Genomic DNA, 26551 nt, shown 5'->3' on the forward strand with positions numbered 1-26551 from the left:
CGCAGGTTTCCAGGGCGAAAGTAACCGGAGTCGGCCGACCGCGGCGGCTCCGCCCCCTCCCACGAGTTTCGCCGGGTGTCCGGCCCCGCCCCTTCTTTTATTCCGCGCTCGCAGCCGGGAGCTGGAACTTTGTAACCCGAGCGCGCGGGCTCTGCGCTCCTCCCAGCCCCGGTGCGGCCCTCCCGGGAGGCGCAGGAGGTGGGACCTGCGGGCGGGAAGGCTCCGGACGCCGGCGCACGAGGATCGGGGACCTCGGAGAGCTCAGCCGCCCAGAGGAGGAGCTGGACGGGGAGTCGAGCGCTCGGTCCGGGAGCCGGAGGCAGCGGTGCCGGCCCGAGGGCGCGGAGGGGCGGCGGAAAGGTCTCGCGCTCGCAACCGAGGCCGGGGGAATCTGGACTCCTTGCCCCGCGTCCCCGCAGCGGCCGTCGCCTAGGAGCGGCAGCTGTGTCTGGGGTCCCAGCGGCGGCGGCGGCCGCGGGGGACAAGGAGGAGGAGCTGCAGCTGGACGGTGGCGGCCGGAGGAGGAGCCGCGCCGCTGTCCCGTGCGCCGGGGAGCGGGCAGCGCCGCCCGGGCCGAGCCGTGCTGGGATGCCCCGCTGACGGCGGCGGCCATGCACCTTTGACAGGGCGCTCGGGCGCGGGGACCGGCCGCGGGGCGCGCCCTCCCGGGAGGGGGCAACGGGCGCGGGCAGCAGGACTTCACCGCCGACTCCAGCCCCGCTGGGTGCCCGGCCCTCTACCATGGAACCCGTGACCAAGTGGAGCCCCAAACAAGTGGTGGACTGGACTAGAGGTGAGCGAGCCTGGGGGTTCCCCGGAGTCTCCAGCCCGGGGGATCGGGCCGGCGGGGAGCTGGGATCGGGGAGGGGGTGCTCAGCCCCTGCTGCAGGAGAGAAGCTTTGAGAGCGCAGCGCGGTGAGCCTGCAAACTTCTCTGCGCCCGTGGCCCTTGTGCCCGCTTTCGGGGGTGCGGGTTGTGGCCAGCCGAGGGGAGCCTCATCTTTAAACCCGGGGGGTACGGGTGGCCTCTGAATGGAGGATGGGGGTTGGAGGCGCGGATGTCGGGCCGGGGCGCCCGCCTTGCCTGCCCGGGTGCAGAGCCCGGCGGCCCGGCCGCCCAGCCGCGAGCGCAGAGGCACAAGGCGCCTTTGTGTGGGTGACCCCCCTCGGACCTCGTAAAAACGCCGCCTGCCCGGAGCAGTTCGCCGCGTGAAGAGGCGGTTGGACAGGTACCGGGAGACTCCGGCGGCCCGGCGAGCCTCTGTTTTTGTTGGAGAAGGAGGCAGGGCAGCACCCGCGCCAGCACTGAGGTATTCGCGCCGGCGAGAAGCCTGGAGCCAGACTCCCCGGGACTCGGTGACTTTTGCTCCGGGAAGGCGCCAGTATCCCCCGCTGGCGCCGCAGTCTTAGGCCACATTTAAACCCTGGGAAGAAGTCTGCTTGGAACCATTATCCTGAGTTACGCCGTCTTTGGGGACGAGGACAGGCCGGGGGTGGTGGACCGAGTCTGCGGACTTGGACTCAGCTGTCACTCTTCCTGTTAAGTACCTCCCACGATTTCGAAGCAAAAGTGATAGAGGTTCCTCAAGCCTCTCTGAACCCTGGCTAGAGAACGGGTCCGCCAAGAACACCCCGTGTTTTCGTGGGTTCCGCAACCCCCCCGCCCAGCTCAGCATCTCTCTGTGTCAAGTTACTATTTTGTTTTCTTTCTTCTATCTGCTCTTTCAGGTGAGGAATGGTGTCCTTTCTCAATAATAATAACTAGAATTGGGTAGCGCTTTACAGTTGGCTAAGAGCTCTTCTCTGTTATTGCCCTTGGTCATCCGTAAGCCCGAGAGGTAGGTAACGCGGTAAGATCAGGTCATCTTTCTGTCTCACCCATGGCTGCAGCATCTGCAACACCCGTCATCTCTGCATCTCATTTCTCCCGCCTGCCGAGTACACACAGACCATGTGCAATGGGGTGTCCCAGACGCGTGGGAGATGTGGGGTGTCAGCGGGGGGAATGTCTGACCATTCATTCTGGGAGAAGGGACAGGATACACTCTCTCCCGAGAAGAGGTTTGTCCAGGGACCAAAATTTGGGGGGCTCTTACTTAAAACGAAGGTGAAAACACCAAATACTTCTATGTGGAGTAACGTGTAACTAACAATGTCTGTGCTTAATATAAAACATAAAATCGGTAGAGACCCAGATGCTATTTTGAAATGGGTTGTGTTCCCCCATCCAAGATACTACTAGGTCCCTTGTCTATCGCCTTGACTGGTCTGAGTTGATTGGTCTGTTTTACCATCGTGTCCATCAGAGAAGCAACCTGAAAAATTGATGTCATCAGTTTTTGATCTGGAGGGCTGCTCTGTCTAATATGGTAGCCAGTAGTCGCTCATGGGCCTTGGGCTCTTGACATATGGCTGGTCCGAATTGCCCTGTGCTGTAAGTGTGAAATATACACTAGGGTGAAAAATAGCATATAAGCTATCTCATTACTAGTTTTTTTTTTTAATACTCATTACATGTCGAAATGATAATATTTTGACATTGGGGGTAAATAAAGTTTATTACTAAAGTTAATTTCACCTGTGTATTTTTACCTTCTGAAAGGTGGCTCCTGAAAAATGTAAAGTTACACAAGCGGCTGACTTGTACAGCTCCCATTGTATTTCCGTGGACAGAATTGCGCCGGAGTGAAAGAAAGGGTTAAACTTACCGCTCTTTGGCTTTCCTGAGCAGTTGCCAGCCTACCTGATAATGTACAACCAGAAAAGCGGTAACAGGCACACAGGGGATTTTGGAGTGAGGTCTTCACACCCTCAAGATTTCTGTCTTTTTTTTTTTTTGGTCCATCTTGGGATTGGGAGAGAAGTGTCAGTTCACAATCTATTATGCTTGTTTAGCATTTAAAAGGCAGAGCAGATGAAACTGCTTTTGGGATCCTGCTGCTTTGACATTGTGACTTAGTTGAGACTGCCTTCACTGAGCGGAAGTTTCCTATTGGCCTGCAAGAGAAGTTATGGGTGGTTCAGTTTTCAGTGTCTTGATTTCTGGAGCATTGGGTGCTGATTAGGGTACATACTTGTGGTTACTACTTGGCACCTTTATACAAAATGCTTGTGCTCTTTAGACCCTTAGGGGCAGCCCCATAGAATGACCTGGATACTTTCCGTGTTAGAATCTAGAAAAGATAGAAAGAGCAAGTGTGTAGCCAAGTCTTAGACAAGAGGCTACATTCTCCCAAATTGTGTGACACATTGCTTGAATATTTCTCAAGAGTCATGATGTGAAAGTATTGACTTTTTAATGAACTGTTGGCTTATGCAAACTTGTTTGCTTATAGGACTATTTTTAGCTGTCTTTGTTAACCTTTCTACCCAACCCCCATTTTATAAATACATCCTACTGATAAGCAGCTCTTCATGTAGACTTTACCACTCTTGGCATCGCATGAGTGTGGCAGTGGTGATGATGAGCGTTGGAGAAAGCCTTAGATTTAAAACTGTCTAAATCCAACCACAATCTATAGCTTGCTTTCTTGCTGATGTTATTAGGCAGATGCATACATTAGGAAAAAGGTTGATGTCTACAGAATGAAGTAATTCATCTGGTTTTTATTATTGTTACTATTTTTATTTGTTAATCGCTAGCACTACCACCACCAGTGTTGCAATATTAGTAGTGAAGTGAAATGAAATGAAAGTGTTAGTCGCTCAGTCGTGTCTGACTTTTTCTGACCCCATGGACTGTAGCCCGCCAGCCTCCTCTGTCCATGGAGTTCTCCAGGCAAGAATATTGAAGTGGGTTGCCATTCCCTTCTCCAGGGGATCTTCCCAACCCAGGGCTTGAACCTGGGTCTTCCGCATTGCAGGCAGACTCCTTACCTTCTGAGCTGCCAGAGAAACTGTACCAGAATTTTAGTAGATCCTCAGTGAGTGTTAGCGCAGGTCTAAGCATTGTACGTGTGTTAGCTCCCTTAAATACGTAAGCACCCTGAGGCAGGAGCTGTCATTTCCATTTTGCAGCTGAGAACATCGAGGCACAGGAAAGTTAAGTCCCCTGACCATTGGCACACGGCTGAGAAGTGTTTGACCACAGATGGTTTGGCTTCGTTTCCTTCCATCTTCTCATGAGGTTCTTCCCAGGGTCACCCCTGGAGGACTGTCAGCATCTTTACCACACTGATGAGGAGACCATCAGAAGCCCCACCGTGAGTTCTGTTTCATGTGTTAGTGTGGGAGACTCATCTGCTGTGTGTGTCTTATTCTCCCTATTCTGTGTGTGTCAGGAAAGTTATTTATGAGTCATATCACTTCATCATTTCATGGCACCATGCCTTCCAGATGATTTGGTAAAGGATTTTGCAAAGCAAATGAGCTTTTACAACACGTATCAGGCAAGAAAAAGGTCAGCTGTGTGTAACTGAAAACCCAGTGTTTGGTGGACTAACCAAATGAGTTGTGGTTTTTCCTTGTCAAAGAAGTCTGGGGGTAGGGAGTTTAGGACTTCATGGGGGCTTCGTGGTGCCGTCCGGATCCCAGGCTCTTTGTCATCCTGGTTCCAGTTAGCTGGTTCTTCTTCCTTTAGCCTCTAGGGTCGCTGAAAAAGGAAGGTCCTTTTCTTTTGGCAGCTGTAGGTCTACCATTTGGCCATGGGTCAAGAACTCTTTGCTTTATTCCAATTTCTTGCCAGTTCTATCTCCTGGACTCCAGCCATAGAGTTTTCTTAGTCATAATAATAGAAAAACATTCATTGAAGCATTTATTATATATCAGACAGTGGGCCATGTACTTCATTTAGGCTTCCTCATTTCATCCTCAGAAAACCCAGAGAGGTGTAGGAACCATTATTAGCCCACGGTAAAGACAAAGAAACTAAGGCAGAGAGATGCAGTGTTTGGCCCCATGCTGATAGGCAGTGATGCTCTAAACACCCTTTTCTGCTCCATTATTTCATTACTTCTGTGGCTTATACCAGGTATTGGAACTTAGAGATGTGAGTAGGGGCTGTGGAATCAGATTCCTGGTATCTCCTCTGCCGGTATGAGCTTATGTAAGCTCTTATATTACTGCTCCTTGTTTTATTGCCTCCTCTCCTCTTTGATCCTATAGCTCCAGGACATGAATTGTTCTCTCTGAGCAGCCTTCTGTCAAAAGGTTGATTCTTACCATTCAGGGATACCAGTTGGTGTCATGGAGATTTCTCTGCCAAGCACACAGGGAACCCGGGGTGGGACTTGTAGCTGGTCAAGAAGGTTCTTGTTTCTTGCCCCCTTCCTCCCTGGCTTTTTCTACATTGATATTTTATTAAATTCTTTACATTTTATACTCATAACAATACTGTTGCATCCTTTATGTGCATAGTAACATAAATAAAACATTTATGTGCAAAGTAAATTCTAGGTGTACTAAAGCTTAATTAAGAAGAGTAAACTTAAAAATATTAGAAAAAAAGCATATGGAAGACTATTAATTCATCCTAGGCAAATTTCTTTTAAAAATACTAAAATGCAGAAATAATAAAAAGTGACAAGATGCACATAGATGCCCAACAAGTATATTGAAAGATGCTTAGCATCACTAATCAGGGGAAGATTCTTGGTTTGCCGTGTGATAACAGGGGCTTCTCGCCAACGTCATGAGCCCTCTTTGGGAAATAAGTTCCAACCGTATTTTCTCAACTCTTTTCTTGCAGTAACTGGACTTCCAGTGACCATGGCGTTAGGACTGGCTCTTGCTTTGGACTGTGGACCCCTGTCTGGCGCCTAGTCCAAGACTCGTGGCACCCGCATCACCCGGGAGCTTGTTAGAGATGCAGAAGCTACAAGCCTGCTGACTCAGAATCTGCATTTTTAACAAGAGGCCCTGGTGATCCATGTGCTCATTGTGGCTGGAGAGCTCTGTTCTAGCAGCCGATGCAAACGCGTTTTCTCCCTTCGCTGGCAGGTCCCGCTGTCTGATCAGACTTGGGCTCCATCTGTTTTATTTAAGTTCCCCAGGGATGACACTTAACTTCAGGGTGCTTGACTTGGCCACTAATTAAAGCAGAAAAGCAATCTTAGGGTGTGTGTTTATGTTTATAAGCGCCACCTAGCAACAGCATCAGGTTCTTCTCTGCAAACTGAATGAGACATCTCTCTTGAGCTTTCTTCCATATTTCGTGGGACGTGAAGCATTGTCATAACAACATTTTTTTTTTTAAGATAAGTAGTAGGAAGGGCGTCAGGGAGTGGCCATGGGTGTGTGTGGTTGAAGTGTGCTTTTAAGATCCTCAGGTGGACTCAGGGGGATGAGATGGCCTTTTGGCCAATCACTGGGCCATCCCATCTGCGACTGCACCAGGTTCACCAAACCTAGATGATTTTGAAGGGAGACTTCTTTGTTGCTGGAAAATGACACTGAATGTCATTTCAGGGCAGGTCTCAAAGTTTGGAAGCACGAGACCGGGTGTCTGAGCTCTTTGTTGGTGGAGATTGTTCAGGCACCCCGTGCACGCTCCTCTTTTGCGTTCACATCATTGCGGAAAGCTGTGGGCGCGTCTCTTTGCTGTCTCGCTGCTTCTGTGTCACCACCTCGATGTTTGTTCATTTCTAGCCTGTTGTGTTCCAGCTCTGGGACATCCGTGTCCTCACCTCCTTTTCCTCTCTGCTCTCGTCTCGTGAGGTTTCTGCGGTTTTCACCCCTGGCTTAGCCATCGCTGCTGCTGCTGCTGAGTCGCTTCAGTCGTGTCCGACTCTGTGCGACCCCATACACGGCGGCCCACCAGGCTCCCCCGTCCCTGGGATTCTCCAGGCAAGAACACTGGAGTGGGTTGCCATTTCCTTCTCCAATGCATGCATGCATGCTAAGTCACTTCAGTCATGTTTGACTGTGCGACCCCGTGGACAGCAGCCCACCAGGCTCCTCTGTCCACGGGATTCTCCAGGCAAGAACACTGGAGTGGGTTGCCACTTCCTTCTCCAGGCTTAGCTATTAGCTAGGCTTTAAAGCAGGTTTTATTTACCCGAGCTCTTCTGACATTTTCACAAGCCCCAGAGGGGCACAGTGAAGGTATCCCTCTACCATAAATGAGGAGAGAGGCTCCGGACATGAAATGAGTTGTCCCAGCTCAGAAGGCCAGACCCCGCAGACTTCTTGTTCCCTTGTTCTGTGCAGCCCCTGTGCCTCCTCTGGCCAAGATGGTGCTTTTCATTCTCTCCATCAACAAAGTGATGGGAGGGGGCAACTTCAAAGAACTTTTGACTTTTGTATTTCCTGATGATCGCTTCAGGGTTTCCACTCATGGGATACAGTCCTTTTCTTTCTCTTTCCTTGTTTCTTTTTTTATTTCACAGCTTGAGTAGAACCCTACATATTTTGGGCCTGACCTTTTAGCATTTGAGACACTTCTCGCCAGTTACTTATTTTTATTGTAGTTTGTTGACTGTGTTGTATTGTTTCAGAATGCAGCTCCGTAATGGAATGAATCATTTCACTTTTTGATTCTCTTAATCTGATTTTTATTTTATTTTATTTTGAGTGTCATATGGTAGGTTTTTTTTGTCTGTTACAATTAACATTTCTATTTGAGGGAACCACATCCATCCATCTATATATACCTTTAGCTTTCTTCAACAGCACCTGCGATTTTTATGGCTTCATTTCCTGCTTGCCTTTGATTCTTCACAGCTTTTTCATTGTAACTGCTATGGGAGAGATCAGGCCTGGTGAATCATACGCATGGTTTGGAATAAAATAGATCTGGATTCAGATTCTGTATGTGACAGTAACTGGTTTGAAAACTTGGGTAAGTATCTTATCTTCACAAAGCTTGCCTGAGTTTTCTCATCTGTGAAATGGGACTGCTAATTAACTTAGAGTGTTTTTATTAGAATTAAGAGGTAACGTAAAGAAACCATTTTGCATAATGTATGGCATATATATGTTCACAGACTCGTTATTTATTAACTTATAATGACTCCAAGTTAATATGTACTGTAATTGGGTTATTATTGCTTAAATATTTTATTCTGTTGTGACTGATCATCATCTTTCACACTAATATTTTATGACAGTTCCATCCTCCTCTGTGTTGATAGATAGGTGGTGAGTTAACTTCCTTCTCTGCCTTCTCCTTGTTATTTCCTTGGGCACTTTTCTCTCACTTCCTTTGGGGACCTTGTGTGTCCTTTAGGGGGCTTCCCAGGTGGCTTAGTGGTAAGGAATCTACCTGCCAATGCAGAGAAGCAGGAGGTGCGGGTTCGATCCCTGGGTTGGGAAGATCCCTTGGAGAAGGAAGTGGCAACCCACTCCAGCATTCTTGTTTGGAAAATCCCGTGGAGAGATGAGCCTGGGGGGCTGCAATCCAAGGGGTTGCAAAGAGCTGGTGACGACTGAACAGTTGAGCACGTGTCCTGTAGAAGGTGGTTCCATGGAAAGGTTTAGTCGTGGCTCTCTTGGAGAGAGCTCAGGAAGAACACTTTCCTTGACGTCAAGTTCCATGCTGAGTAAAAAGAGAATTTTGTTCATTTAGCAACTGATTGCTGAGGACCTACTAAGTTCCAGGCATTGTGGAACTTAGCACCTCCAGTTCCAGGCGCTGGAGATCCATCTGTGTTTTAGGTGCAGGAGTCCAGCTGGGTGCCCACTTTAATGGGGTAGAAGTAGAGATGACGAACAACAGTAACAAAACCCCCACCAAAGCAAAGCAGATGAACGAGAAAATATCCGGTCGTGATCAGCACTGAGAAGAGAGTGAAGCAGAGAGGTGAAGGAGCATGACTGATTGGGAGGCTTCTTAGGATGGTGTCTTCCTCTGAGAAGAGGGTACTTGGGTTTGAAAAGCAAGAAGGAACCAGTCACTGGAAAATTAGGGGGAGGGCCATTGTAGGCGGAGGAACAGCCAGTGCAAAGACCCTGAGACTTGGAGCCTTTAAGGAGCGGAAGCACGGTGGAGTCATGAAGAGCAAGGACAACCGGGCTGTGCTGGATGGGGTTGGGGTGAGAGAGAGACACAGCGGTCAGATCATGGAGGGTCTTACACGTCTTAGGCATTTGCGATATTTTCTACTTACTGTCGAAGGCAGGGGAGTGACTTGATTTGATCTGAATTCTCGAGGCAGAAATGAGTTTAGGGAACCCCGCTGGAAGGCTCTGCGATATTCTGGAGATGACAATATTACTATCTTGGTTGAAGGTATTGGTGACTCCAGCATCTGAGAAGCCAAGTTCTAGGTACAGTTGGTTCACCAGTAACATCACATGTGGATAATTTAAGAGTTATCTTTGAAACTGGGATGTAGATTCTTTCTTTTTTTTGCTCTCTCTGCCAGGGTTAAGAGCTCCCTGTCCTCTCCCTTCATCCTGATTACTCTCTTGTCATTTAAAAGGGAGGGTGCAACCCTTCTTTCTGCGTTCACATGCTTTGTTCACGTCATTATTCTCTTCTGGCACATTTTGCTGGGAGCTACAGTTTCTGAGGCTGTTTATTCATCTATGAATAGGGTTTTTGTGAAAGTGGACTTAGCCTAGTTTGTTTTCTTTGACATCAAATGACTGATTGAACAGTTTTTAACCTGGGATCAGGAGGGCAGAGGCAGTTGTGTTTACTAGAGCAAAACAGTTCCTTAGAATTCAGTAGGTTGTAAAAATCAGAAAGCTTTTTGTATGAAAACTTGAAAATAGTTGAGTCAAAGGAAGCTGGTCAATAGATCTAATGGAAAATATTTTGCTCCACTAAAAGACTATCATAATTTTACTCTAGAAAATTGAGTCACCATATTTTTGATTGAGCAGATGGTATTTTGAGAAATTTTCAACAGGTGAGAGTTGAACACATTAAAAAAAAAAACAACCACAATGCATCACTCATCAACAGGGAAGGAGTGAGTGGGAGAGAATTGAATGCCCGTAGGGCTTCCCTGGTAGCTCAGACAGTAAAGCGTCTGCCTACAATGCTGGAGACCCGGGTTCGATCCCTGTGTCAGGAAGATCTCCTGGAAAAGGAAACGGCAACCCACTCCAGTATTCATGCCTGGAAAATCACATGGACCAAGGAGCCTGGTGGGTTACAGTCCATGGGGTCGCAAAGAGTTGGACACGACTGAGTGACTTCACTTCACTTCGCTTCAGGTTTATACTGGGGCATCCCTGGCAGCTCAGCTGATAAAGAATCCTCCCACAATGCAGGAGACCCCAGTTCAATTCCTGGGTCTGGAAGATCTCCTGGACAAGGGATAGGCTACCCACTCCAGTATTCATGGGTTTCCCTGGTGGCTTAGATGGTAAAAAATGTAATGCGGGAGACCCAGGTTTGATCCCTGGGTTGGGAAGATCCTCTGGAGAAGGGCACAGCAGCCCACTCCAGTATTCTTGCCTGGAGAATCCCATGGACAGAGGAGCCTGGCAGGCTATGGTCCGTAGTGTCGCAGTGAGTTGGACCCGATTGAAGTGACTTAGCACAGCAGCACAGGTTTATATTAGAATAATCTAGAAGCTTTACCTCACACACCTGATGTCAGCCCCACCCCTTTAAGGAGGGTATCTCTCAGGCTTTCAGAGGAAACCCCCCTGTGTCATCAGACAGAGAAGGGGCGGTGAGCATGACCATATGAATCATGCCTTCCTGAGGAAGACCTTTTAGTGAAAGGAAGTATTCTATTTCCTATTTTCAGAGATTTGCAGCAGAGGGGAAATTCAGAAGTTTGGGGTTTAGGAGTGGATGTGTGTGTACGTGAGTGAGTGAGTGTGTGTTTATGTGTTTCTAACTTTAACCTATGTTAATTGAACAGACTTTTGTGTTCTCGGAGTAATTTTATATTACCATGTCTTGGAGAGAAGCAAGTCAAAAGTCTACCTGGAATATGACCTTTGAAACAGAAAAACTAGCTTACTGTGTGGAGTGGGACCAGACTTCACGAAGCACCATGGATATTGTCAGCACCGTCTTTGCATGGATTCCAACTGGAGTCTTAAACTCGCTGTGATCAGGTGATACACCTGTGAGTAGAGTTTATGAAAATGACTGCCTACGCTAAAAGCTAAAATTGTTGGTAATAAGTATTAAATAAAAACACAAATACTCCTTGCTAGTAAGACATCCAGAGGCAGATGGTATGAAGTGACTTGGTTACAAGCACCCCTAGGCCTTTTCATACTGTTGTTCAGACTACCGCACAATTGCACTGATCTCACACGCTAGTGAAGTAATGCTCAGAATTCTCCAAGCCAGACTTCAACAGTACATGAACAGTACGTGAACCATGAGTTTCCAGATGTTCAGGCTGGATTTGGAAAAGGTAGAGGAACCAGAGATCAAATTACCAACATCCGTTGGATAATCGAAAAAGCAAGAGAGTTCTAGAAAAACATCCATTTCTGCTTTATTGACTATGGCAAAACCTTTGACTGTGTGGATCACAACAAACTGTGGAAAATTCTCAAAGAGATGGGAATATCAGACCACCTGACCTGCCTCTTGAGAAATCTGTATGCAGGTCAGGAAGTAGCAGTTAGATCTGGACATGTAACAACAGACTGGTTCCAAATAGGAAAAGGAGTATGTCAAGGCTGAATATTGTCCCCTGCTTATTTAGCATATGCAAAGTACATCATGAGAAATGATGATGGATGAAGCTTAACGGGCTGGATGAAGCTCAAGCTGGAATCAAGATTGCCGGGAGAAATATCAGTAACCTCAGATAGGCAGATGACACCACCCTTATGGCAGAAAGTGAAAAAGAACTAAAGAGCCTCTTGATAAAAGTGAAAGGGAGAGTGAAAAAGTTGGCTTAAAACTCAGCATTCAGAAAACTAAGATCATGGCATCTGGTTCTGTCACTTCATGGCAAATAGATGGGGAAACAATGAAAACAGTGAGAGACTTTATTTTTTTGGGCTCCAAAATCATTGCAGATGGTGATTGCAGCCATGAAATTAAAAGACACTTACTCCTTGGAAGAAAAGTTATGACCAACCTAGACAGCATATTATAAAGCAGAGACATTACTTTGCCAACAATGGTCCATCTTGTCAAAGCTATGGTTTTTTCAGTAGTCATGTATGGATGTGAGAGTTGGACTATAAAGAAAGCTGAGTGCCAAATAATTGATTCTTTTGAACTGTGGTGTTGGAGAAGACTTTTGAGAGTCCCTTGGACTGCAAGGATATCCAGTCCATCTGCAAGGAAATCAGTCCTGAATATTCATTGGAAGGACTGATGCTGAAGCTGCAACTCCAATAGTTTGGCCACCTGATGTGAAGAACTGACTTATTTGAAAAGACCCTGATGCTGGGAAAGATTGAAGGCTGGAAGAGAAGGAGATGACAGAGGATGAGATGGTTGGATGGCATCACCGACTCAATGGGCATGAGTTTGGGTAAACTCCAGGAGTTGTGATGGACAGGGAGGCCTGGCATGCTGTGGTCCATGGGGTTGCACAGAGTCAGACTTGACTGAGCAACTGAACTGAACTCCTCAGCCAGGTTTAAGAATCTCATCTAAAGCTGATTTGCAAAGAAAGACTCTTTCTGGAGGTGGAGAAACACTGATTCTTACTACGTGCTTAGTCACTCAGTCGTGTCCGATTCTATTGCCCACCAGGCTTCTCTGTCCATGGGATTTCCCAGGCAAGAATACTGGAGTGGGTTTCCATTTACTACTCCAGGGCATTTTCCCAATCCAGGGATCGAACCTGGGTCTCCTGCTTGGTCGGCAGAGTCTTTACCTCTGGGTCACTTAGCTGGGATACTTAATGAGCACCTGTAAATCTGTGACAATTGTCCCTGGTTCCTGACGTTTACAAGAAGTAAGCACCATGTGGCTCAATGTCTTGTTACCACTGCTCTTGAACTTTTTCTTTTTTTGTTTTAGTCCTTCCAAACTGCAATCTACTTTTTGTTTTAAACACAGGTATATATTTAAAAGCTGGATCCTGTTTTAATGTAATTAAGCGTAAGGTTTTTTTAAAAAAATTGGTGAAGTATAGTTGATTTGCAATGTTGTATTTAATTTCTGCTGTACAGAAGAGTGACTCAGGTATATATACACATTTTTTTTCATGTTTTTTTCCATTCAGGTTTATCACAGGATATTGAGTATAATTTCCAGTGCTATATAGTAGGGCCTGGTTGTTTATTCATTCATCTTCCCTTTTCAACATCAGAGCTTAGACATGTAAATTCTCAGGCCCTATCTGAGAGCCACAGATTCAGAAACTCTTGGGGTAGGTAGGATGCAGGAAGCTCTGTTTTAACCAGTCGGTCACTGATTCTGGAGCCGGCTAAAATTCGAGAACCACTGATGTGTACCACTTGTGTGGAACCATAAATGATGTATGTCAGACCATCCTCCATAATTCTTGTCTCCAGCTGGTTTTCAGCTAGTACATGACGCTTGATTAGGAAAGAGAACTTTTCTAGTAGGGACAGTTGTTACATATTTCGGTAGGTGTGTCCATGCAAGGAGGTCTATTAGTGTCCTTTCCACAGAGTGGGCAGGGAAGGGTTAAAGCCTTTGCACCTCTGGGCTTCTAGCCAGTTGCACCACCCCAGGCCCAGGGGATCCTTTGGTTGTGAACCTCACCCAGGTGAGTGTTCAGCCCCAGGAAAACACAGAATGAGGGGAATGTTTTACGGTCAGGCAGCACCTGTTTAGGTTTTTGTATGGGATTTCCAGGCCTGGTTCTCAGGCAGGAGCAGAATGTGACACCTCCTCCCCCATTCCACTTTGAGGGAGAAAGGATAGTTTTTCTCTTTCATTGAGCTGTGCTGGCTTTGAACAAGCCATGCAGTTGTAAAGGGCAGGGAGGGAAAGAAACAGCAGAAAACAGTGGCAAACATGTTGCAGTCCAAGGTGAAAAGCTCTTTTGTTTTAGGCCGTGGACAGGAGGCAGTGCAGGTGGAGTTTGAGAGTCCCCTCCTGCAGTTGACAAAAGCCAGGAGAATCCAGAAGTAAAAAGCTGCTACAGAAGTAAACCCTGAGGACCAGGGCTGGTGCTGAGACTTGCAATAAGAGTTGCGGACTTGGATGCCTACAGGGGCCTGGAGGCAATGGCTGAAATTGAAATGTGGGGGCAAGTGAGCAACAGGGAGTGGTGGAGACTGTGGCAAACCCACAGATATATGTGCTATTCAGTCTCTGCTGACGATGAACCTGCAGTTTCCAGAATCTTCTGATTTTTTGTCGTTCTTGTTGTTTTCGAATGAAGCTGACTGTCTGGCTTTATTTGTGTCATTTTCTAGTTTTTAGGAATCTGTCAACAGTTTTTTGTTTTTGGTATAGGCCAAACGTAACATGTCTATGGGCTAGCGTGCTGATTCTCCCGTAGCGTGCATCCTGTCACTCAGTTGTGTCCGACTCTTTTGTGATCCCGTGGATTATAGCCCTCCAGGCTCCTCTGTCTATGGAATTTCCCACATGAGAATACTGAAGTGGGTTGCCTTTTCCTACTCCAGGAGATCTTTCCTACCCAGAGACTGAACCCACGTCTCCTCCATTGGCAGGTGGATTCTTTACCACTGAGCCGTCTGGGAAGCCTGTGGACAGTGGTGGTCAGATGTTAGTTGTCTTAGTGAGAAACAGACATATAAGATGTGAATACATTTAGCTGCTAGCAATCCATTAATTATTTAGCATATCTGTTATCTTTAATTTCATTTTGCTACTTAACTAATTCTCTTATTTCTAGTATTGTAATATGTAATTCCCTACAAGTATTATTAAGCCAGAAATACCAATGCCTTGATGAGCCCAGCAGACCATTGAGTAGTTACTCTTCAGTGTGAAAACAGGAATTTGGCTTCTCTGGATCGAGTTTACTTTGCCACTGGGTTTGTGGTATTGGTGCCTGACAGGAAGTGTTTCTGTTTGTACAGTAAGATTTTACATATAAAATAAAGCATATGCCCTGAAATAAGGCATTTGCTCCTAACTTCTCTGCTGGCTCTTGTGGTTGTCTTTGAAGAGTCACCAGTTTACTCAAGGTCTGTCTATCTTCCCGGTGTTCTGAATTGGGAGACGCACAGGAAAAGCAGTAGTGTTAGTGCTTAAACTGGGGTATGCTCACCCCAAAATGCAGTCCACAAAACTTCACCACAAAGGTTTCAGGATATTTCAGCTTTCCAGCTTGCTTTGTAAATAAACAGTCCATTTGTAAATGAACAGTGTGTATATGTGTGTGTAAACACACACGTAAGTGTAAGTATACAGGCTGTGTTTATATAAATACATACACATATCCATTATGGATCATCTTTTGTTAAACTTTCATTAAGTGTTTATTTCTGCTATTTATTCTTTCTGAAAATTTAAAATGAAAAAATATATAGATTTCCTTTTTGGTACCAGTTCCTCTGCTTCATGCAAGGAACAGAAAGACCAGTTATAAAGGACAATTTGAGAGCCACTGGCCTTTAGGAAGTTTGTTGTTAATTCAGTGGATAATGGAGAAGTTTGGAAGGAGGCATAGAGGGGTTTGAAAGGAGGCATAATGCTGGCAGAACTGTGGGGTGTTGGGGGGTGGGTGTTGAGTGGTTGGAGTCTGAGACCAGCTCCAGGAGGCATTTGCGCTGGCCTCTTGGAGAGAGTTGAAGAGGCCTGTGTAAGAGCAGGGGTCTTGAGGGGGCATGGGAGGAAGAGCTGTTGAGAGAGGCATGGCCCACGAGCGGTCCTGAAGCCTTGGCGAGGTCTGCTCATGGGGGTGGAGAGCAGGGGGCCACTCGTGTCTGTCTGCCGTAGCATGGCCGTGCCTCACTGGAGTCTGTGGAATTCTGGAAACAGCTGCTCTGTGGGTTTGGGAGTGAGCGCACCTTCCAGGTACCACCCTCAAAAGCCGATCGGTTTGTAGAGGAGACATCTTTTGCACGGGCCCAGCATCTTGCACGATTCAAACACTCCAGAAAACACGGTGTACCCCCCCGACGGCGGCACTCTGATCATCTCATGTTTTAACGAGGTGTAAATATCATGCAGATTGGCACACGGAATGTGTTAAAATAGGAGAGTGTTAGCGGAAATTTAGGTCCTCCACCTTGAGTGTGAAATGATGCAATACACATGAATTTGACACCCTGAATTATTTCGGTACGGTGCAGTCTAAGACACGGCACATGAAGAGAAGATTAGGGTCCTGCAGGACAGCATGTCAGTGGAGATCCACAGTCAGTGCTCAGTGCAGAAAATGCATCTTAGAGTAATCGCTTCAGTCTTGTTCAACGCTTAGTGAGATCAGCGTTTCTGGCTGCCATTCCCGTGTGGGTTGAGGAGCCGGTTCCCTGAGATTAGTGGCTCCTTTGCATTACAGCGGCTGGAAGAGTGCCAAGGGTGTGTAGGTCTTGTCCAGGGCCTGGCACTCAAGGGGATGACAGGTCTGTCCTCCACAGGCGTGACATGACCTGTTTTCTTATTCGTCATTGACTTTACCAGCCCTTAGAAGTAGATACGATCTTTTCTGTGAGTTTCAGGTAAAGCTAATAGATTCTTTACTTAACAGGAACCACTGTAATATGGTGGGGCTTCCCTGGTGGCTCAGATAGTAAAGAATCTGCCTGCATTGTGGGAGACCCAGGTTCGATTCCTGGGTCAGGAAGATCTCCCAGAGAAGGGCATGGCAACCCACTCCAGTATGCTTGCCTGGAGAATCTTTCTGGACAGAGAAGCCTAGCGGGTTACAGTCTGTGGGATCACAAAGAGTGGGACACGACTGAGCGACTAACACCACCATAAAATGATAGGCGATCTTTCTTACAACATCTTGCCTGGTATTCTGCATGCCTGACATTTCTCTTAAAATCTGCTTGTTTCTAAACTGTGACTTTTAAATACTAACTGCACTACCTGGTATTCTGAAATGATGCCACATGTCTTTCACATTAGGTGTAGCTCTGGAAATAAAGTTTTGGATGAAGTCATGTCGCTAGGCCATGTTAAGAGAAATATAACTCTAACTCTTTTGCATTTAACGTTTCCATCTGTTAACTCGAGTGCCCTGTTAGCTGGCACTTGCACCAGGCTTGGTGAGGGTAGCTAGTATAGCTAGTCACCAGGCAGTCATTCAGCAGATTTGTATCAAGTGCCTACTCTGTATAGGCACTGTTCTGAGAACTGAGGGTCCAGCAGTGAAAAGAAGAGAGTGTCGTTCCTGTCTTCCTGGAGCTGATGTTCTAATGGGGCAGACAGACAGTAAGTAAAACTCGTAGCACGTGGGTGTGGCACAGGCTGCGGGCCAGGCCCATAGGTGGATGCAGAGGGACGTCGGGCATACGGCGTTCGCTGGGATGACCAGGGGAAAGCTTTTGGTGGGCACCTTGGCTAAACGGGTAAAAGAATGTTCCTGGCAGAGGGAAGATGCTCTGAGACGGGCCAGGTCCTGGCATGTGGAGGGAGCAGGGAGGCCAGGGTGTCTCGAGAAGAGGGAGCCAGGAGGAGAGCAGCAGGAGATGAGGTCAGAGGAGAGGGGGGCCCACATCGTGCAGAGCCGTAGGGATGGTTATGTATGCTTTGGCTTTAAGTTGGCATTTGAGGAGAGTCTTTGGAGGGTTTGGAGCCAAAGAGTGATATCAGATGTACGTTTTAAGGTTACAGTGGTTGCTGTGTTGAGTTGACAGAAGTGAGCAAGCGGCGGGGATCAGGGAGCTAGTTAAAACACGGGGGTGGGCTTCCCGAGTGGATCAGTGATAAAGAATCCGCCTGCCATTACAGGAGACACGGGTTCCATTCCTGGTCTGGGAAGATCCCACATGCCTTGGAGCAACTCAGCCTGCGCACCACAACTATTGAACCTGTGCTCTGGAGCCCGGGAGCTGCAACTCCTGAAGCCCGTGCACCCTGGAGCCCCTGCTCTGCAACAAGAGATGCCACTGCAATGAGAGGCCCTCTCACTGCAACCAGAGAGTAGCCCCCTGCTCTCTGCAACTAGAGAAAAGCCCGTGCAGCAACAAAGACCTAGCATGGCCCCAAAATAATAATACTAAGAAAAGACACTGGGGCAATAATCTTCTCAAAGATGATGCTGGGACCAATGCTAGCTGTGGCCCTGCTGTGAGAGGTGGCTGAGTTCTGGGTATTCCAAGTGGCCGTATCCTGGGTGTTCTGAAAGACCAGGGGATTTACTGAGAAATCAAATGGTGGTGTGCGACAATACCCATGGTGTTTTTTGTCTGGGGAGTTGGAAGGACAGAGTTGCCGTCCACAGAGAGGTGGGAGATTGTGGGAGGAGGTGGTTAAGAGAATATCTGGATTTGAAATGTCCAGTGCTTACTGGTTTGCTGAATGAAGCAGGTGGTTGGATGAGTGTGTGTGCATTCATGGGGGAGCTTGGGATGAGGAAGACATTTGGTGATCACTGGGGTATACGTTGGAGAAGGAAATGGCAACACACTCCAGTGTTCCTGCCTGGAGAATCCAAGGGACAGGGGCACCTGGTGGGCTGCCGTCTGTGGGGTCGCACAGAGTCAGACACGACTGAAGTGACTTAGCATGTCCATCCTAAAGGAGATCAGTCCTGGGTGTTCATTGGAAGGACTGATGTGGAAGCTGAAACTCTAATACTTTGGCCACCTGATGCAAAGACCTGACTCATTTGAAAAGATCCTGATGCTGGGAAAGATTGAGAGCAGGAGGAGAAGGGGATGACAGAGGATGAGATGGTTGGATGGCATCACCGACTCAATGGACATGAGTTTGGGTAAGCTCCAGGAGATGGTGAAGAACAGGGAAGCCTGGCGTTCTGCAGTTCATGGGGTCGCAGAGTCGAATACAGTTGAGCGACTGAAGTGAACTGAACTGATGCATTGGAGAAGGAAATGGCAACCCACTCCAGTATTCTTGCCTGGAGAATCCCAGGGACGGGGGAGCCTGGTCGGCTGCCGTCTATGGGGTTGCACAGAGTCAGACATGACTGAAGCGACTTGGCAGCAGCAGCAGCAGGGGTATACATGGTATTAAAATCTCTGGGGCTGGATGATATCACCCAGTGAGCGGGCAGAGGGAGAGAAGAGAAGAGAGGAAATTTGGGGTATCCCCACCTTTACAAGTCTGGAGGAGTTGAGCAACCAGCCAGTCGCTGCCGGTAAATAGAAGGACATTTGTGGGGAGGAGGGTGATGTACAAGAAAGAGTGGTCAGTGGGGCCCAGTACTGCTGGTGGACCAGTAAGGGGAGAATGAATACACACCAGTGTCTTTAGTGTGTGGAAGAGATTGGTGAACTTGACAGTTTTGGTGGGTTGATGGATGCAAAAGTCTGAGTAAAACTCAAGAGCAAATGGGAGAAGAGGCACTGATGTCCTGAGAGACCACACAGTGCTAAAGCGACTTCCCGAATGTATGACATAAGGCTGAATGCATTTTATTTTATTTTTTTTATTTTCTGAATGCATTTTAATTGTTTAAAATCTGTAACCATCTTTTGGAATAGACGATGGCCTGGCAACTAGGTATTTGATGAATTGGGACATGTTTCGCCCTCCCTAACTGGGTAACAGAACACCATAGATTATGGAGTCTCTTAACTTTTTAATACTAACAAAGCTATTCATTCCCTGAATGACTATGGGCCAGTGGCTTCTATAGCGAAAGAGTTATTCCAAAGAAACTGTCTCTCCGCTTCATGCATGCGTGCTCAGCTGTGTCTGACTCTTTGTGGCCCCATGGACTGTAGCCTGCCAGGCTTCGCTTGTCTATGGAATTTTCCAGACAAGAAGACTGGAGTGGGTAGCCATTTCCGCCTCCAGGGGATCTCCTCCCCGGGGATGGAACCTGTGTCTCTTGCATCACCTGCATTGGTAGGTGGATTCTTTACCACTGGATCTCCTGGGAATCTCTCTCTGCTCCATGTTTTTCCATATATATATATATATATATATATATATTTGTTTTTTTTTTTTTTTTTGAAATGAGAGTAAATGGCTTTCTATCTGGGTTTTGTGTTATTCCATAGTTTACCGTCTTAGGTAGAAAAGATTTGTTATGGATGGACCCCAAACTTCAGAAGAATCCTTTGTTTCATAAAAGATTTATATGAAATGTTTTGAATGCAGTGAAATCATGTATGAGAGTGAAAGTGAAGTTGCTCAGTTGTGTCCAACGCTCTGAGACCCCATGGACTGTAGCTGAACAGGCTCCTCCATCCATGGGATGTTTCAAGCAAGAATACTGGAGTGGGAATACATTTCCTTCTCCAGGAGATCTTCCTGAACCAGGGATGGAACCCGGGTCTCCCGTATTGTAGGCAGACGCTTTACTGTCTGAGCCACCACGGAAGTCCCGAGATCATGTATAAATGATGTTTATTACAGCCCAGCCAGAAGTGGAAGCCATTTGTCATCAGGAAAACTGGTGCAGATAGAGATAAACCAGTCAACTTTAAATGTAAATCATCAAACATTCATCAAGCACCTTTCCTTTGTCTCTAGTAGGTGCAGTGATAGGGTCCCTGTGTCTTTGGCACCTTCTATTGAGTGGCGTTTGCAGGCAAGCCCATAGACACTTCAGCTCCAGGGCATCCTAGGAGTGCAGAGGAGTAATCAAGTGTTTGAACGGGCACAGCATGGAGGGTTCTTGGATGAAACCACATCCAAGTCCTGACCTGTAGGGTGAGCAGAAGGTAGCCAGACCTAGAGGAAGGAGGAGGGGAAAGAGAAGGGGAAAGAGGAGGCGAATGAGAAGATTTGGGAGAAAACTGGGCGACCAGAGAGACATGCAATTTACTCGCAACTGAAAGAATTTGATTGTGCTGGGTCTGTCCAGAGGTGGTGTGGAGAGAGATGAGCCCAGAGGAGTGGTGTGTGCGGAGTAGGCTGCGTCGCTAGGGACCTGTTTATGCTTCTGAGCAGGTGGAAGTCAACGGAGGACTTTATGTCTTGGAGTGGCCTTCCTTTGGGAGGAAATACATCAAGTAGATGGGGAAACAATGGAAATTGTGACAGAGTTTATTTTCTTGGGGTCACTGCAGATGGTGACTGCAGCCATGAAATTAAATGACGCTTGCTCCTTGAAAGAAAAGCTATGGCAAACCTAGACAGTATATTAGAGAGCAGAGAGGTTACTTTGCCGACAAAGGTCTGTCTAGTCAAAGCTGTGGTTTTTCCAGTAGTCATGCGTGGATGTGAGAGTTGGACCATAAAGAAAGCTGAGCACCAAAGAATTGATGGCTTTCAAACTGTGCTATTGGGGAAGACTCTTGAGAGTCCCTTGGACTGCAAGGAGATCAAACCAGCCCATCCTAAAGGAAGTCAGTCCTGAATATTCTTTGGAAGGGCCGGTGCTGAAGCTCCCGCTCCAATCCTTCGGCCACCTGATGCAAAGAGCCAACTCATTAGAAAAGACCTGATGCTGGGAAAGATTGAAGGCAGGAGAAGGGGATGACAGAGGATGAGATGGTTGGGTGGCATCACCGACTTGATGGACATGAGTTTGAGTCAGTTCTGGGAGATGATGAAGGACAGGGAAGCCTGGCGTGCTGCAGTCCGTGGGGTCGCAAAGAGTTGGACGTGACTGAGCACACACGAAATGTATGGGAAACCCTTGAATCTCAAGGAGAAATAGCAGTTAAAGCCTTTGTGCAAAAATTAACTTGGCTTCCTGGGTATTTATTTCCTTTGATCTGTAAATGTGAAATTGACCAGACTTTTATAGCACAAGGGAACATAACTCTTGATTAAAAAAAAAAGAAGTTATTAAAACATTGACTTGATTGAAAAAAGAGATAGGAGTTGGGCTGCCAGGCAGTGGGAGAGGGGAGGAGGTGGTGAGGATTGGAGGGGAAAGGCGTCTGAGAAGGAGGAGGGGGCCGGGGAGCTGGAGGAAGTGAGGCTGAGGGGGTGTGGCCTGGAGGTCACACCTTGAGCTGTGGGTGTTCTTGTGTTATCACCTGCAGTCTGCTGCCCGTGGCTGATTAATGATTAATGATCCGTCCTAGCTCCGAGTATAATGTAGTCTTTATGTGAGTCAGAGTTTTCACTCTAGTGGGTGAGCTAAAGCAATAGCGGAGTTATTTGTAGAATTGACGCTCTAGAAGTGGTCCTGATGTGACCGCCTGGATGGGAGGAGAGTTTGGGGGAAAATGGATACTTGTATGTGTATGGACGACTTGCTGTGTGTGCACCTGAAACTTGGGGCTTCCTCGGTGGCACTAGTAGTAAAAATCCTGCCTGCCAGTGCAGAAGATGCAAGAGACGTGGGTTCAATCCTGAGTCAGGAGGATCCCCTGGAGGAGGGCATGGCAACCCACTCCAGCATTCTTGCCTGGAGAATCCCATGGACAGAGGAACCTGGCGGGCTACAGTCCATGGGGTCGCACAGAGTCGGATACGACTTAAGTGACTTAGCATGCACACACGCATCTGAAACTATTACGCTGTTTTTCGATTATAGTCCAATATAAAATAAAAAGTTTTTTTTTTTTTTAAGTAAAAGCTTGAAAAAAAAAGTATTCATAAATATCATCCAAGGATTTGAAAATCTCCCCATCCCTGCAACCCGAAAGTGTGCTAGAGCATGTAAGAAATGCTGTCCTCTACTCCCATTTCCAGTTTTAGTTTGGTGCAGTTGATAACTGAAATCTTAACAGTTCATACTATGAACATTTCAAATGCAAGCCCAGATGAATCACACTGGCTCTACCAGAAGTGGCTGCATGGGTATTCATTTCTGAGGTCCTGAACTCTGGAAGAACTCGCAGATTATACTTAAAACTAATGGGACTTGATTATGGTAGGATGAAAAACAACAAATGGGGACCCACCTCTGCAAGGCGTGGCTGCCCTTCCTCTTGCTCTGCATTGTTTCCCAGATTGTTCTGGGTGGTGGACGTTGCCACATCACTCCCAGGGTTAAACATATACCCAGTTCTGGGAAAGCTTCCATCTTCAACAGTCCACAGTGATCATTCAGTGGAATGTGGTTTTAAAAATAATTTAACAAGGTAAAATTTTAGTTTTTAATAGTTACCACTTAAAAACCCCAGCCAGTTTTTCTGCTTCTATCCTCCCTGCCTGCTTCCCTGTGATTTCTGAGTATCTTGGAAGATCTTTATAGCGTTTGCTGTAATCAATTTCACATAGTTCTCTAATATGTTTTAGCAATTGGAAGTTCTGTGGTGTCAGTTCTTTTTGCATCACTGAAGGTGTTCCTGTTTCTCCTTCATCTTTAAAAAAAGAGCCTTAGAATGGAATGTTGCAAAAGTGTTTTATTAGCTACTGTATAGCGCTGGAACTCTGCGTAATATTTTATAATAACCTAAATGGGAAAATAGTTTGAAAATGAACAGATACTTGTATACACATAACTGAATCACTTTGTTAAACACCTGAAACCAATACAACATTGTTAATCACTTAAACTTCAATATAAAATAAAAATTAAAAAAGTATTTTATTAAGGTAGCATGTATATTGATACCTTTTTCATATTTTATGTTTTAAAACAATTAACTTGAGATAGTATGTAATATCCCAGTTCTGCTATAGAAATTCCAGCTTCTAAAATCATGTTATAATGAATCAAGGAGAAAAGGAACATTTATGACTAACTAATGATAAAAGAAAAGTACAAATGCCTAGAAGCAACCATAGAAATTCAGGGAGAACGCAAAGGAGCTAAGAAAAAGCTGTCTCATTAAAAGTAGCTGTGGTAGACTTCCTGGAAGTGGTAAATGCAGTGAAATCAATCTTTTATAATGACATAATTGTCATCAGAATATCTAGAAACAGTTTTATGGGTTAAGGAAGGTAATTGGGCTTCCCAGGTAGCTTAGCCGTAAAGAATCTGCCTGCAGTGCAGGAGATGTGAGTTCAACCCCTGGGTCAGGAAGATCCTCTGGAGAAGGAAATGGCAATCCACTCCAGTATTCTTGCCTGGGAAATCCCATGGACAGAGGAGCCTGGTGGGCTTCATTGGGTGGCAATGAGTTGGACATGACTTAGCGACTAAACCATCGTCATAAAGGTAATTATCATCCTTGGTGATAACTATGCTTCCCTGATAGTTCAGCTGGTAAAAAAAATCTGCCTGCAATGCAGGAAACCCTGGTTCGATTCCTGGACTGGGAAGATCTGATGGAGAAGGGATAGGTGAAAGTATAATGTTATAAAAACATTGCTGGGCTCTTTTTCTTGTAAAAGCAGACTTCATGCCTAGATCTTCTTCTTATAATTATTGATTTTATTTGCTTTTCATAGATCCAAAAGGATAATGAAAGTGACATGGTTGCAGTGAGATGTAAGGAGTAGAGTTGTTTTGTTTTTTGTTACATGCAGTTAATATTCTTTTTCTCTTTTAAAAAATAACAGCACAGTTTCATCCCAAAGCCCCATGACAGGATTAACATTTGCACTTGAGGTGGTCAGGCATGGTGTTTTTTTCTACTCAAATGAGGGCCTGCCTATGCAATAAAGCCCTTTGGTCAGCGCTTGATGGGGGAGAAGGTAAAACCTAACGAAGTTGGAGTCAGCTTTTAAAAATCATGGCTGTCGAAGGAATGTGTTTACTCTGTAGTTAATTGCCTGCGATAGAGGAATAGCTGTTTTAAGGAGTTTGCCTGGAGAGAAAATGTATTCGTGTATCCATTCATAGCCGCTCTCTTTTCTGTCTGTTATGATTGTCTAAATTTGTGTGTTTCTGTTCGGGCCATTTCTCATCCTAAAAACACTTGTGGCTGCCCCAGTAGTTCATAGTGGTTAAGACCAGGAAGGGCTGCTTACATCTGGATCCTCTGCCAGTCACTTACTGTGTGTGATGTTCACCAGTTTCTATGCCTTGTTTAGTCAACTAGCTTATTTTTAATTTTTTAAGTTTTTAGTTTGTTTTGGTTTTCATGGCCAGGCCACGTGGCATGTGGAATCTTAGACCAGGCATCGAACCCACGTCCCCTGCATTGGGAGCTCGGAATCTTCACCTCTGGGACTGCCTGGGAGGTCCTTCAACTCACTAATTTTTGAATTTGGGCTCACGCCGTTAGTAAACTCCTAGGGTTTATGTTGAGGATTCAGTGATATAATGCTGGTAAAGTGTTTCCCACAATAAATGGTAAAATAAACTATATGGTATATAGTCAGTGCTTAAAAAAAACTCTAGCTCTTGTTCTGTTACATGCATCACAGGGATATCCTGGAGAAAACATTTTTCACATTTCTGAGAATTCCCCTGTGGCTCAGTGATAAAGAATCCGCCTGCAATGCAGGAGCCGCGTGAGACTCAGGTTCAATCCCTGGGTTGGGAAGATGCCCTGGGGGAGGAAATGGCAACCTGCTCCAGTATTCTTGACTGGAAATTCCATGGACAGAGGAGCCTGGCGGGCTACGGTCCAGGGGATTGCAAAGAGTCAGACACGACTGAAGTGACTTAGCATGTGTGCATGAATACATACTCTGCCTTTAACAAATGGTAAATTACAACTCAGTGAGGAGACTGGTAGAGAGAGGCTGGCCCACACACCCTCTGGGGAGTGTGTCTGAGTCTATATCAGGTGGCCCTGAAAATGGGAGATGCCAGTTGTGCCTCTGAAACTTAAAGATATGGGAGATTTCTGAATCTTTCTCCCTAGTTATTCCACTAACATTGTTTTGGGAGGCTTAAGAGCTTCCAATAGCAATCTGAGGATATACTCGCAAAAGTCAGAAGAAAGGCTGTCGCCGGCGACAGGCCCTTCAGCTTGTATTTTCTGTTTTATCACAATTAAAGTCCACAACTTACTCCATTTCCTGCTCTGCTGTGGCATTTGATAACCGGTGGGTGTGACAGTAATCCCTGGGTGTGTCCCTGCTGGAGTGTATATTCCACTGACTAATCGTCTTCTGTCATCAACTACCGTCCATTAGCCCCACATGGAAGGTGCTCCGTCTCGCCAAGCCCCAATTAAGGAAACCAGCCCGGTTTCTTCTTGGGAGCCAAGAAGTTATTTCGTAAGATGTGCTCCTGTAAGCACTGTGGGAATAGCTGTCAGCCTGGGGATTACTTGTCTTCTGTAATCCCCAGGCTTGATTCCCTCAGTTTGAGAACCACCGAAAGTTGCAAACTTTTCAAGGGATTTTTAGGGTTACCCGTGCAGAGGGAGAAAGATGGTCCCCATGGATCTCAAAGATGCATCTTTGCAGGTAGGTACCTGGAGTGAGATGGACCGTGCTGGAGCAGATCTGGACTTAACGGGCAAGACCCATCCCTGATGTTTCTTAGGGAGGCACAGGGGGGCTAAAGAGAAAGCTTGGAGTTGATCTATGGACAGAGTACTTTCTATAAGGTATCTTTGAGTGGAGGGAGTGGGTGTTGTTTTGTTTTAGTCCATGTGTGCCTGCTTCCAGAACAGGGTTTCAGCAGTGATGCATGTAGATAAGTTCTCTTAAAACCGGATAAATCTGTATCAGGCCCTTCCCGCCTCGAGAACGTGTGTGTTCCGTCGCTCAGTCATGTCTGATTTTTTGACCCCATGGACTGTAGCTCTTGAGGCCCCTCTGTCCATGGAATTTTTCCAGGCAATAATACTGGAGTGGATTGCCATTTCCTCCTCTGGGGTATCTTTCCAACCCAGGGATTGAATCCGCACCTCCTGCATTGGCAGGTGGATTCTTAACTCCTCAGCCAGGAGGAGTA

General features: G+C 46.5%; 1 protein-coding gene across 2 annotated transcripts in view; it reads left to right on the forward strand.

The window, feature by feature from the left end:
- The first annotated feature begins 660 nt into the window (after positions 1 to 660).
- CNKSR3 (CNKSR family member 3) overlaps positions 661 to 26551 on the forward strand; it is a 101550-nt gene continuing 75659 nt past the window's right edge. For both annotated transcript variants that reach the window (XM_065931081.1, XM_065931083.1), the window contains exon 1: positions 661 to 793. In XM_065931081.1, the coding sequence (XP_065787153.1) occupies positions 742 to 793 (52 nt within the window). In that variant the 5' untranslated portion in view covers positions 661 to 741. The remainder of the gene's footprint in view (positions 794 to 26551) is intronic.

The sequence above is a fragment of the Muntiacus reevesi genome, chromosome 3, assembly GCF_963930625.1.
Source record: "Muntiacus reevesi chromosome 3, mMunRee1.1, whole genome shotgun sequence".
Taxonomy (NCBI): Eukaryota; Metazoa; Chordata; class Mammalia; order Artiodactyla; family Cervidae; genus Muntiacus; species Muntiacus reevesi.